Source organism: Podarcis tiliguerta (genome assembly GCF_965153285.1).
Source record: "Podarcis tiliguerta genome assembly, chromosome: Z".
Classification (NCBI taxonomy): domain Eukaryota; kingdom Metazoa; phylum Chordata; class Lepidosauria; order Squamata; family Lacertidae; genus Podarcis; species Podarcis tiliguerta.
The window spans coordinates 41,031,328-41,044,162 of NC_139553.1; the positions used below are offsets into that span (position 1 = coordinate 41,031,328).

Sequence of the window (12,835 nt, forward strand, 5' to 3'; positions counted from 1 at the left end):
GGTTGTTTTTAAAAGTCTGGAATGCATTAATCCGTTTTGCATTACTTTCTACGGGAAAGCGCACCTTGGTTTTGGAAGGCTTTGGTTTTGGAACGGACACTGTGACAGCTTTTATTAGTAGGCTCCTGCAAGCTAACCTCTGGAATAGAGCAGTCCTTACAGAATGAGACTACTAATTTTTTGTTGGGGGGTGTGGGTGTGTGCGGAACCTCAGTTACTGAGGCATTTTTATTGAGTTCTACTGATCCCAACCACGCGCTTCGATCCCGGGACAAAGGTTCGGAACGCGGCGGCGGCGCCAGCGCTCGAACCCGGCGGCGCGCCTGCGCGCACGTGGGCCTCCCTGGCCGGCCGCGGAGGAGGAGGAGGAGCGTGGAGGGGCGTGTCTGTCTCTCCCCCCTCCCGTCCGCCGTGCCCCGCCCCTCCCCTCGAATCCCCGCCCTCCAGAAATGGGCGGGGAATGGGCTCAGGTAAAGAGCGCGGCACTCCGGCCAGTCGCTCGCCTGAGGCAAACGGCGGCGGCAGCAACAGCAGCGTTGTTGTTCCCCGCGCGTCGTCTCTTTCTCCGTGGTGCGGCGGGTCTCCTCTGAGGCGATGTGGCGGCATTCCTCGTGGGCCTTCTTCGCGCTGCTCCTGGCCGGTGGCGGCGGCGGCGGCCCCGGCAGCCTCCGCCACGGGGCTTCTGCCCAGTCGGTGTGGACGGCGTGGCTGAACGTGTCGTGGAGGATGCCCGGCAGCAACGAGAGCTACTGGAACGTGGGCGAGAGCGGCATCTACGGGCAGGACTCCCCCCTGCGCCGGGCGGCGGGGCTGGTGGTGGCCCCCGAAGGGCCCGGGGCGGCCAACGCCTGCAGCCCGCTCACCAACTTCAGCAGCCCGCCGCCGCCCACCCCGTGGGTCGCCCTCATCCAGCGCGGAGGCGGCTGCACCTTCGCCGAGAAGATTGCCGTGGCCGCCGCCAGGGAGGCCTCCGCCGCCGTCATCTACAACTACGCTGGGGGGTCCGGGAACGACGTCCACCCCATGACCCACCCGGGTGAGGAAAACGGGGGGTTGGGGGGCGGAGGGAGGGAGCCGGACAGTTTCCGGGACGCGCCCCTCGCTTGGGCATCGGGTCCCTCTGAGTCTGGCTTTTTTAAAAAATGCATTGTATTGTATTGCACAGAGTTGCGGGAGAGGGAACCCCGAGGGTCATCTAGTCCAGCCCGCAAGAATAAGCCCGCTGCCCCCATAAGGGGATGGAAAGTGCCACCTTGGCGTCCGTCGGCACCGCGCTCTAACCAACAGAGCTACCCTGGGAGATATAGATATGGCTGCGTGTTTGTGTGTAGATATGCAGCTTGTTTAACGCGTTTATATAACACCTTTGTATGTCGGGGGAGGTGGGTGGGGGGCTGCCTGGGGGTGGGGGGCGGAGGGAGGGAGGGAGCAGGACAATTTCCGGGACGCGCCCCTCGCTTGGGCATCGGGTCCCTCTGAGTCGAGATTGAAAACCTGGCTTAAAAAAAAAAAATGCATTGTGTTGTATAGCACAGAATTGTTTGGGGAGAGGGAACCCCGAGGGTCATCTAGTCCAGCCCGCAAGAATAAGCCCGCTGCCCCCATAAGGGGGTGGAAAATGCCAGCTTGGCGTTCGTCAGCACCGCGCTCTAACCAACAGAGCTACCCTGTGGGGGGCGGAGGGAGGGTGGGAGCCGGACAGTTTCTGGCATCTGGTCCCTCTGAGTCAAGATTGAAAACCTGGCTTTTATTTTTAATGCATTGTATTGTATAGCACAGGATTGGTGGAGTTTGGGGAGAGGGATCCCCTGAGGGTCATCTAGTCCAACCTGCAAGAATAAGCCCACTGCCTCCATAAGGGGGTGGAAAATGCCACCTTGGCATTCGTCAGCACCGCACTCTAACCAGCAGAACTACCCTGGGAGATATAGATATGATTGTGTATGTGTGTGTGCAGCTTGTTTAATGCATTTATATAACACCTTTATATTCCGAGGGAGGGTCGGGGGAGGTGGGGGGGGACATGGCTCTCCCCGTTTCATCCTTAATGACAACCCTGGGAGGTAGGCTAAGAGATGGGGACTGGCCCAGGGTGAGCTTCAGAGGGTGTCAGAAGGGACACTGAGGGTCATCTAGCCTAACCCCTTGCAGTGCAGGAATCTTTCAATTGAAGAGTCTCCTGCTCTTCTTGACTCAGAAGATATGATCCATCTTCTTTTTCTGTGTTTGAACACCCAAGTAGAAAGAAGCATTTCCTAGCTTCTCTTCTTTTTGCTTTGGTATTCTACAACCTCTTTGTGGCGTTGGCTGTTTTCAGTTGCAATAATCAGATAAGAAAATTGCTCATTTTTGCGCTTGGTGTACATGCACTTGTCTGATGCGTGGTTGCTTTGTAAAGTGTGTCTTATTTGGGCCTTGCATATATCTGTGGGTCCTTAATGTATTGCTTCCATCTTAGGATGCATACGATTGCAGCCTCAATACTTTTCTGCTGTCGTGTATGAAATTTATATCTTGCTTTTTAGCCAAGATTAGCTCTCAGGGCTGCTTTTAGTTAAAATCTGTGGAAGGTGTGATATGAGGGAAAAGGCAGAGAAGGGGGTATTGTATTCTTGTGGACCATGGCAATTGGTGACATCGTAGTCCAAGTCTCTAGAGAAAGGTGCAGCAAGAGGGTTAAAAGGACCACTGATGTTGAAGATGGCAACCCACAAAAGTATTTCTCCAATTCGGCTTCAGAGACTTTTGTCCTTGGCTATTGAAAATTGAGGGCAGACGTACACCACACACTTGATCCACATGACCTTCCCCAAAGAATCCAGGGAACTGTAGCTTCCCCCTAATACATTCCTAGCACCCGTAAGAGGCTGCAGTTCCCAGGACTCTTTGGGCAAAGTTGTGGGTTTTAAGTGTGCAATGGATGTGCTATCTTAAGAAGTGGATAGTTTCTAGGCTTTCTCCTCCAGAAGCAGAAGTTACTGTAAAACAGCTCCAGGAGTTGCTTGACTATTAAAGATGCTAGTCCACAGGATCAGACTGTCTACTGCAAAGGCTTCTTGGCCATGGCTGTTGTGAATCACTCCACTTAACTCCTTCCTCCCCCTGGTGGGGGAAGCACCACCAGGTTCTCACTGTGATCACATGCATACATAGAAGTGTCCCAGTAAGTTGCGTGGAACACACCACCTAGCATCTAGGTTTAGACTGTAGTCATAAATACAGTGGTACCTCAGGTTAAGTACTTAATTCGTTCCGGAGGTCCGTTTTTAACCTGAAACTGTTCTTAACCTGAAGCACCACTTTAGCTAATGGGGCCTCCTGCTGCTGCTGCGCCGCCGGAGCCCGATTTCTGTTCTTATCCTGAAGCAAAGTTCTTAACCTGAAGCACTATTTCTGGGTTTGTGGAGTGTGTAACCTGAAGCGTATGTAACCCGAGGTACCACTGTACACTTTGCAAGTAACTAATTAAATGTTGGAAGATTCAGGGCAGACAAAAGGAAATCCTTTTAATCCCGGAACTCGCTCCCTCAAAAAGTAGTGATGGCTTCCAACTGGAATGGCTTTAAAAGAGGTGGGCCATTGTGAGAATAGGGTGATGGACTTGGTGGACTAGTGGCCTGATCTAGCAGACTCTTATGTTCTTTGGTACTTCTAGTAGGCAGAAGATCCTAAGAACAATTTGGGCAGCTCCTGAGGTTATAATCCCTGGAAAAAACCTAGAGCACACGCTATCTTCAAAAGTACTAATGCTGTTCCTCCATTGTCCACACTACTTCACTTCAGCTAGCACAAAATTATATTCTGCATAGCATATAGATCCAAAATGCAGGTATCTTAACTCTGGAGATACTCTCCCAAGTTTTGGTTCCTACTGAACTCAACTCACCATCCTGAATAAAGCAATTGTCTTGCCACTATATACAAGTTGAAAGTACTCCAAAGCAGTTGCAAAAGGGCAGCAAACAATTCCTTGCTTGCAGTGAGTAAAAGCCATCTAAGAAGCTTCTGTATCATTTATTTGTTTAGGCGATTTATATACTGCATCATATGTTAGTGAAATCTGCAAACAGTTTGTGACATCCTAAAAATATATTAACAAATACAAAAAAGATAGTAGAAATTTAAATCGTCATTTTGGAGCTGCACAGATAAAAATTGGATAAGATATCCTCTGAAACCAGGCATGTGTAAAGTCCGTTTTGGGGGCCTAATCTGGCCTGCCAGTCGGTTTAATCCGGCCCCTGTGGCAGTTTATTTCCTGGAGTTAAATCCTAAAAAATCCCCTCAACAACTTCAATCCTAAAAAAATCTCAGCAACTTTGATAAAATAATAAAAAAAAGTTCAACATCTTCAATTCTAAAAAAAGGTTAACAAGGTTAACAAGTTTGGTCGGCCCTTTGGTTCTTTGGTTGGCCCTCACGGCCCTTCACTTCATCAAATCTGGCCCTCTTTGAAAAAAGTTTGCACACCACTGTACATTCTGATGATTGTACTGGCAACTAATGATTCTGTCTTAGTATCTTAACTGTTTGCCAGATGAAGAAAATTTAAAGCCTGAAAGGTGCTCTGCACATGTTCAAGAGCATTCAGTGCAAGGTGAGAGTTCTTGTAAGTAAAATAGGTTCACATTGGCTGTGATTGAAATTCTACACAATGTGCTTCTACCTAAAGCATAAGAGCCCTTCCAGAAAATATGTGGTAACCCTTGTTGCTCATGTGTCATATGCAATATTAATGTAGTAGTAAATCATGATTGGCACTGTGGGTAAAAGCCTTAGCGCCTAGGGCTTGCCGATCGAAAGGTCAGCGGTTCGAATCCCCGCGGCGGGGTGCACTCCCGTTGCTCGGTCCCAGCGCCTGCCAACCTAGCAGTTCGAAAGCACCTCCGGGTGCAAGTAGATAAATAGGGACCGCTTACCAGCGGGAAGGTAAACGGCGTTTCCGTGTGCTGCGCTGGCTCGCCAGATGCGGCTTTGTCACGCTGGCCACGTGACCCGGAAGTGTCTCCGGACAGCGCTGGCCCCCGGCCTCTTAAGTGAGATGGGCGCACAACCCTAGAGTCTGTCAAGACTGGCCCGTACGGGCAGGGGTATCTTTACCTTTACCTTTAAATCATGATTCTAGCCCATGTTTGCATGTGAAGCGTGTGAGAGATGGTAGTAACTTGGGCATGACCCTGGTATCACCTGCACCACGTCTACAAGGCAGCTCAACCTTTAGTACTCTGTTTTAATCAAGTTGCAATGGCTTATCTCATTTGTATGTTAACATTACAAATATGGATTACAATAATTTGCATTTATGCAGTGCATTTTAATTATATGCAGTGCTCTTCATAGATTTTCACTGACAAGCTCTGGAAGGATTTCATCACTTGTTTGAACAAGGAAAATAATTCTAATTTTCTAGTTCTTTGGATTGCCTTGTACATTGGTAGGAATGATTAGGAATCACAGAAATGTGAACATTCTGACCATCCTTCCTTCTGAGTTTGCTGAGCTAGTTTGCTAATGCCATGCTGTTGCCTCACGTTTTTCTGTGAATGAGTTAGTTGTCTTAGTTACATGCTTACTGTGCTGCTATTTGTTGCAGTGACGGGGATATGCATAAAAGCAATATACGAACAATTTCCACTTAAGAATTCCAGGGACACCAATAGTCTTGCGTAGTAATGTTTTCCTTTGAGAAAAGAAAGCAACACACTTGGCCTCACTTCCCTCTGTAGCATGTCCCTCACGGCTATGAAACAATACTGAAAAGATGCCTATTATCTTCTGGGAGTTATTAAACATGCACTGATTTATTTATTTATTTAGTGTTTCCATGTTATCATTGCGGAGGGGCATTAAAACATATGTGCCATGGGATTATTGTACTCTAGTTAACATGAACCTCGAATGTGGGTGGAACTTACAAATGTGGGTAATTGATGTGGCTTTTAGTGGACCAAAAAAATACCTTTGCGTTTGCTGCGGCATGCCTTTGACGTCTCTGCACCCCCCGCTGCCGCCTGCTCCTTGCGTACTGAATAAACCAGATCCCCTAATGTAGTACAAGTGCTTCAGCTAATGAATAGCTAGTCAGAAAATCAGTTTCCCTTGATATCATTTAGAGGGCCTGCATAGTACAAGAAATTGATTGGCTGTACAGATGCCAAATAAATTGATTGGCTTTGGCTGAGACAAAAAGTCATCGTACGGCAGAACGGTTAAATTGCCTTGAAAGGAGAACATAATTGATTGTATTGTGTGTTAATTCTACGGTACTTACACTGCTTTCATCTATCCTAGACTCTGATCCATGTGTATGAGTGCAGGCCCCAACCCTATCCACTTGTGGGAGTAAGCTCCACTGAATACAACAGGGGCACTTCTGAATAAAACATACATAGAATTGATCTATAAAGCCACTGAGATTTCAGATTGAGTTCTGGAGGTTTATGGGGTTCATTTGAAGCATTTCTCCCTGAAAAGATCAGTAGTGGCAGGCAGCCTTCCTTGAAAGGGCCTCTCCAGGGCAATGCCAAATGCTTTTTTCTTATCTTATCAAATGTACTTTGACATGCAATTAAACCAAGATAAGCATCAAATATCAATCCACTGTATCTTAGAGTTGATGAGGAGTAGTGGGGACTATGGCAGAGAACTCTCCTGCGTCTCCTGAATTGAAGGGACCATAGCAAGCCTTCTCCTAAAGCTAAAGACATTGAGCATGCACAGAAAAATACTGTTTCTGAAGCATGCAGGACTTCGGCTATTTAGAATGGCTATTAGTGTGGTACCATCATAACAACTCTGAGGAAACATTTTCATCCTCTCCTATAAAACGATGCTACACAGTTGAAATGGAATCTTGAACTTTGGGAAGGGCCAGTAAATAGTCATTGAACTAAGGGGGGATAGCCAGAAGGGAAGAATTGAGGCTAATGATGGAGGCATGGGGTTTTTAGGGGTTTTTGAATGCTTTATGTCATTTTTATGTAGTTTTATGCAGTTTTATGTAGTTTTTCAATTTCATTGTCCTGCATGGGACAGTGACAATAAAGATATCGTATTGTATCGAAAAGTGAAGCAGCAAGGAATCTCTGAAGAAACTGCATCATTCTTAAGGTCAGGAAGGGCTGTATGCTATTATGGTAAGGAGGGGCAAAGGAGTGCTAAGAAACCTGGTCAAGGGGCAAGTGAGTAAAGGAATGGGGCAAAGGAAGCAGGAGCCTGAAAAGCTGTGTTGAGAGATTGTTTGTAGTTATTGAGCTGAAGAAAAGAAGGACCAGAGCAGGGTCCCACAGACCCTGCCAGATCATAGCATTGTAGAGTTGGAGGGGCAGATGACGGTCACCCATGCAATGCAGGAGTCTTTTGCCCAACATGGGACTTGAACCCATGACGCTGAGATTAAGAGTCTTGTACTCTACCAAATGAACTATCTCAGACTTAGATCCCTCCTCCCTATAAATTTTAGAGAACTTTGGGACAGGTGAGGGGCTGCATGCTGGTATGGAAGAAGCAGTAAGAGAGTCGCCCTACTCCCTTTATGCAAAATTAACAACAACTAGCCCCCTTCCCCAATTGTGCAAATGAATTGTTGCTTGTGGTGGCAAAAGCAAGGAAAGCTTACCCAGAGAGCCAGAGAGCCTACATTTGTGGACACCAGACTGGAGCTTTGCGTGTTTAGCAGGAAGCAAGAGACCTTGGAAGTCCACTGAGCCCAGGAGGAATACATAGGCTATGAGTGTCAGGGGTAGATGGGGAAATCTGAAAGGTAGGTAAATGTGATCACATGTTTACCAAGTGTTAGCATATCCGGAACTGAACATTTTTTTTAAGACAACCATGCATACATTTGCTGAAGGAGGTAGCAGATGCATATGTATGTTTGAGGATTTGTTTGGCCCACTTTAGTTGGAGAGCTGAAGCATGGTGAGTAGGAAATAACACTTGTGTTTTAAAAAAAACTTCCAGATCGTATTGGTGTGGCTGTTCTGATTGACTGGATGTTTCAGAGGGACAGGCTTTTAAAAGAACAGCATTGGGGTGCTAGCAGTTGGGTACTTGCTATACAGTTATACCTCGGGTTGAATGCGCTTTGGGTTGAGCACGTTTGAGTTGCGCTCCGCAGCAACCTGGAAGTAACGAAGCGCATTACTTCTGGGTTTCGCCGCATGCGCAGACGCTCAAAATGACATCACGCGCATGTGCGGAAGCGTCGAAACGTGACACGTGTAGACGCGCGCACACAGGTTACATTTGCTTCTAGATGTGAACGGGGCTCCGGAACGGATCCCATTCGCATCTAGAGGTACCGCTGTAAATTAAATACTGGAGTTCTATAATTTTAATTTCCCTATGGAGTGAAGTTTCCCTATGACGTCATTCGCAGAAGCGGCGAAAAGCGACACGTGCGCGCGCGCAGACGTGCCATCACTAGTTATGTTTGCTTCTGGATGCGAACGGGGCTCCAGAACAGATCCCGTTCATATCCAGAGGTACCACTGTATTATAAACCAAACTACTGTATTTTTCCCCTCCAAAAATTAAGGGGAAATGTGTGTGCGTCCTATAGAGCAAATGCAGGCTGCGCGGCTAAGCCCAAAGCCAGAACAGGGAGACGGAGCGCTGCGGAACGCTCCGTCTCGCTCTTCTAGCTTGGGGTTAGCTGCGCAAAGCCTCTGCAGAGCAGCGGGGTGCCTTCACCCCGCTGCCCTGCAGAGGCTAGAAAGGCTGTCCCCAAAGCCAGAACAGCGAGACGGAGCGCTCCATCTCTCTGTTCTAGCTTGGGGATGGCTGTGCAAAGCCTCCGCAGGGCAGCGGGTGCCTCCACACCTACAAAAGCTGTCCTGGAAGCCTCAAGCCTTTGGAGTGCAGCGGGCCATGTCAGTCCCTTCTCCCTCCTGGTTGAAAAGCCCGCAGGAGCCGTGCGCTCCTTAAAGGGTGCGTGGGCTTTTGTGGGAGATGGGGGAATTCCCCCACCTCCCACAAAAGCAGGGAAAAGTTCTGGGCGGAGTGCACAGGCTGCGCGCAGCCTGTCCGCTACTCCCAGAGATTGGGGGGGGGGGGTCATACTTTTTTCCTTGATTTCCTCCTCTGAAAACTAGGTGCGCCCTATGGTCAGGTGCGCCCTATGGATCGAAAAATACGGTAGGTTCCAGATGGAGAGGTAACATGCAGACTCCTTGTTAATGGTGTTGCATACAGCTGCCCGGGAGGTGTTGCATACTGCCACTCCTCCTATGTCAGGAGAGGAGTTGCTTGTGCTGCAAAACTCAGCAGGTAACTTCTAGTGCCTCTCAGATTATAAACCACATTGAGCAAACAAAATCAACCATAAGGCGAAAATGAAATTAAGGAGAAATGTGTTTCATTTGCCTAGGTCACAATGTGAACCTCTGAATTCTGCAGACTTTTCAGCAAGCTTATGTGCCAGTGTTGCTGGTGCCTGGTGGGCAACTGTGTTTTCATTGCACGTCAGATGTCTAATGACTGTGGGAAAATTACACAGGTTCCTATTTGCATTGGGGGTGGAGGAAGAGGCTAGCACTGGCTGAGCCAGCTGTTGGTGGCTCAAAGATCAGGAGGCTAGTGTATGGATAGCCTAAAGGCATTCTCATGTGGGGGCGGAACTTGTTTCTCAGCTAATGTACATAGTCTTGCTGTGTCAACAGAAACTTGACGATCGGGTCCCCCTTTAAGGTGGCAGCTACGCTATAAACCTCTTTTGAGTCTGGGATTTGTGTTAAGCAGGTTGTTGTCAAAGCACAAGGCAGAGTTTATAGAGTTTATAAAATCCTATGCGACTCTCAAGAGCAACTGTTTGCAGCACTTGCTACTGGGCTAAATGGTGAATAACTGGATATTCTTAGAAGGTAAGGTAGAAACCAAAGCAACTGCTTTCCTTTAGGAATACAAAAAATCATTTTTGTCCAAGTTCCATTAACTTTCATTTTGCAGAGCCAGGGAAGGAAACTAACTAGCTTCTTATTGCTTTGGGGAGCAATGGGTGAATTTGTCAAGGTAAGATGCGGAAGATGGAATACGGCATTTCCTTAGTAGCCTGGTAGGCTAGGCTTTTCTCTTCCCCTACCCTGATGGGCCATGTATGATGGGTGGAGCTGCTCACTTGTCAGTCACCTGATATTATAATGACACCGGACTACCTTTCTGCATCACTTTGAACTGGACTTCTGAGGATCAAGCTCCCCTCAAAGTGATATATTGCCCTATGATTTGCAAACACTATTGATCAGCTGCAAACACTGTTTTAAACAAGCCCTGCAGTTACCTTCCCTACATCTGATGTTGTACATGATGTCTGATTTAGATCAGGTGGGTGTGGCCTGATCAAAATGGTCTCATGGGGCAAATGGGGAGGACTGGTGGGCCTAATTAGGTTCCCCACCCCTCACTTAAACAGTTGGATAATACAGTGGTACCTCGGGTTACAGACACTTCAGGTTAGACTCTGCTAACCCAGAAATAGTACCTCAGGTTAAGAACTTTGCTTCAGGATGAGAACAGAAATCGCACGGCGGCTGCAGCAGGAGGCCCCATTAGCTAAAGTGGTACGTCAGGTTAAGAACAGTTTCAGGTTAAGAACGGACCTCCAGAATGAATTAAGGTCTTAACCCGAGGTACCACTGTATTTATTATGGTTTTGATATCAGGAGGTGTTGACATTTGAAGCAACGATCTATTCACAGAATAGACTATCAGTCCACAGTTTGAAAATCACCATCTTCTAAATTGAAGGACAGTAGTCCCTCACCTTACACAGCAGTTTTGTTCTAAGGCAGTGTTCAAAATTAGTCAGGTGGCTTTTTTGCACCTGGCTTTGGACCACTTTGAACCAGGTGAAAATGCCTGAGCGCCAGGATGGTGCCACACACCTCCATCATCGGGAGGTGCATGCCTGGTGATCATTGGATATGGACTGTTTTCACACACTAGGAGCCCATTCTGTAGAATTCTATCAGTTATAGTTTATCTGCACAATTAGAATGAATTTCTGGACCAAAATGCTTTTTCTGTGCAGCAGAAACAGTCACTTTTAAGAAAAGGAGGTCGGGAAAAGCCAGTATATATGTGGACTGTCACTGGATCAAGTTCTCAAAGTTCTTAACCTAGCTCAGGGTTGTCATATGAAGTAGTCAGATGTTTAACTGATAATCAATCATAGTCAATTCATTATTTGATAAATAAGACTTTAGAGCCAAAAACGGCAACTAGACATTCCGTTTTGGCAACTGTAACCCTTGGTTTAAGGAGCCATTTGGCGCCTGGATTATATATCTGAGTTTCTAACACTGTTCTAAGGGTTCCATATACAGTGGTACCTCGCAAGACGAATGCCTCGGAAGACGAAAAACTCGCAAGACGAAAGAGTTTTTCGTTTTCTGAGTTGCTTCGCAAGACGGATTTCTCTATGGGCTTGCTTCGCACGACGAAACGTCTTGCGCCTTTTTTTAAAAACCGCCAATGCATTCCTATGGGAAACCGTCAATACACAGTGGTGCTTCGCAAGACGAAAAAATTCACAAGACGAAAAAACTCGCAGAACGAATTAATTTCGTCTTGTGAGGCACCACTGTATACATGAAAATAACATATATTCAAACCCTTGGAGCCACCCCATAGCTAGGGAGTGGGTGGGGGGAAGGAGACACAGCAACCCTAAGCCTTCCAGAGCTAAAGAGCTAAACCCAAGTGAACCCAGAAGAAAAAGAACTTTTAAGTTCTTCCTTGTTTGGGATTTGAGTTGTGCAATTTCAACCATGTATGGGTGAAATTGTGCCAGTAAATTGAGGGGTTTATAATACATAGATTTGTTTATAATGGAGCATCAGCAGCCTGCTGTAATTTAGCATTTCCTTTTTGCCTTCTTCCAAACCCTTCTTTATATGCCAAAGAGAGCTTTGCTACAATGGGGTTTTGGAGCAAGCAGAAAAAGCATGAATCTTTCTCACTGCTTCTTCCTGCTTCAAAGCCCAGGTCAGTATCTCTAGAGTTCTGGGAGATTTCTTGTGTCATGCTCGGCAGGGGCCCTCACCCCAAGCAAGTTGGTAAGTGGATATAGCTACATGCAGCACCCATTTAAGAAGGAATGTTGTTCATTTCAGGCCAAATGAAGTCATAATAATGTGAACCGTTGTCTTAGGATAGTAACTTGGCTTGCTAGCTTACTACAATAGTTAGATGATTACTACAGTTTGTTTTGAGTAGAGTGACTGGAAGCAGCATAACTTGTCCAGCCTGATACTTAAAATCTCTAACATAAAAAAAATAAAATGCTATTAAATGTTGGCTGATATTGATAATACATTTTTTTTCCAGGGCAAGATGCCCAGGATTTAGCAAATTCAGAATAAATATTTGCTTTGTGAACTTGTAAGGGCAGAATCTTATCACCTGCTTACTGAGGGGAAGATGGTACCTTTCTACGGCAGGTCTCCATGTATATAACTGTGATAATTGCCCTTCTTGTGTAATCTGTATTGACCTTCAGAAGCAAGCTGTTGTATTGGTAAGGATTAAAAACAGTCCCACAGAACAAATTGCCTTTTTCCCCCCTAAGGCACTTTCCCCATTAGCTATATTGCGTTCCTCAAATATGGATTATTGTACAAGACTTGAGCATTTTGATTATAATGAGCAGTAAATGATTACTCATTTTAACCCCGGAAGTGATGCCATATTGGTGTGAGAGAGAACAAATTGGCTGGTTTGCAAAAAGCTGTGTGTAAATTTCCCACATTGCTCTAAAACTTTGCTTGAGAGCAGTTTCTTTCTAGACTTGGATTGGGGAAAGAAGGGGATGGGGATCATGCATGCAGGCCACAGG

General features: G+C 46.7%; 1 protein-coding gene across 1 annotated transcript in view; it reads left to right on the forward strand.

Moving 5' to 3' along the window:
* Positions 1-325: 325 nt before the first annotated feature.
* The window catches only part of RNF128 (ring finger protein 128), a 45,512-nt gene continuing 33,002 nt past the window's right edge, over positions 326-12,835 (forward strand). Inside the window, exon 1 of the mRNA XM_083422346.1 lies at positions 326-1,036. Coding sequence (XP_083278472.1) covers positions 595-1,036 — 442 coding nt within the window. The 5' untranslated portion in view covers positions 326-594. The remainder of the gene's footprint in view (positions 1,037-12,835) is intronic.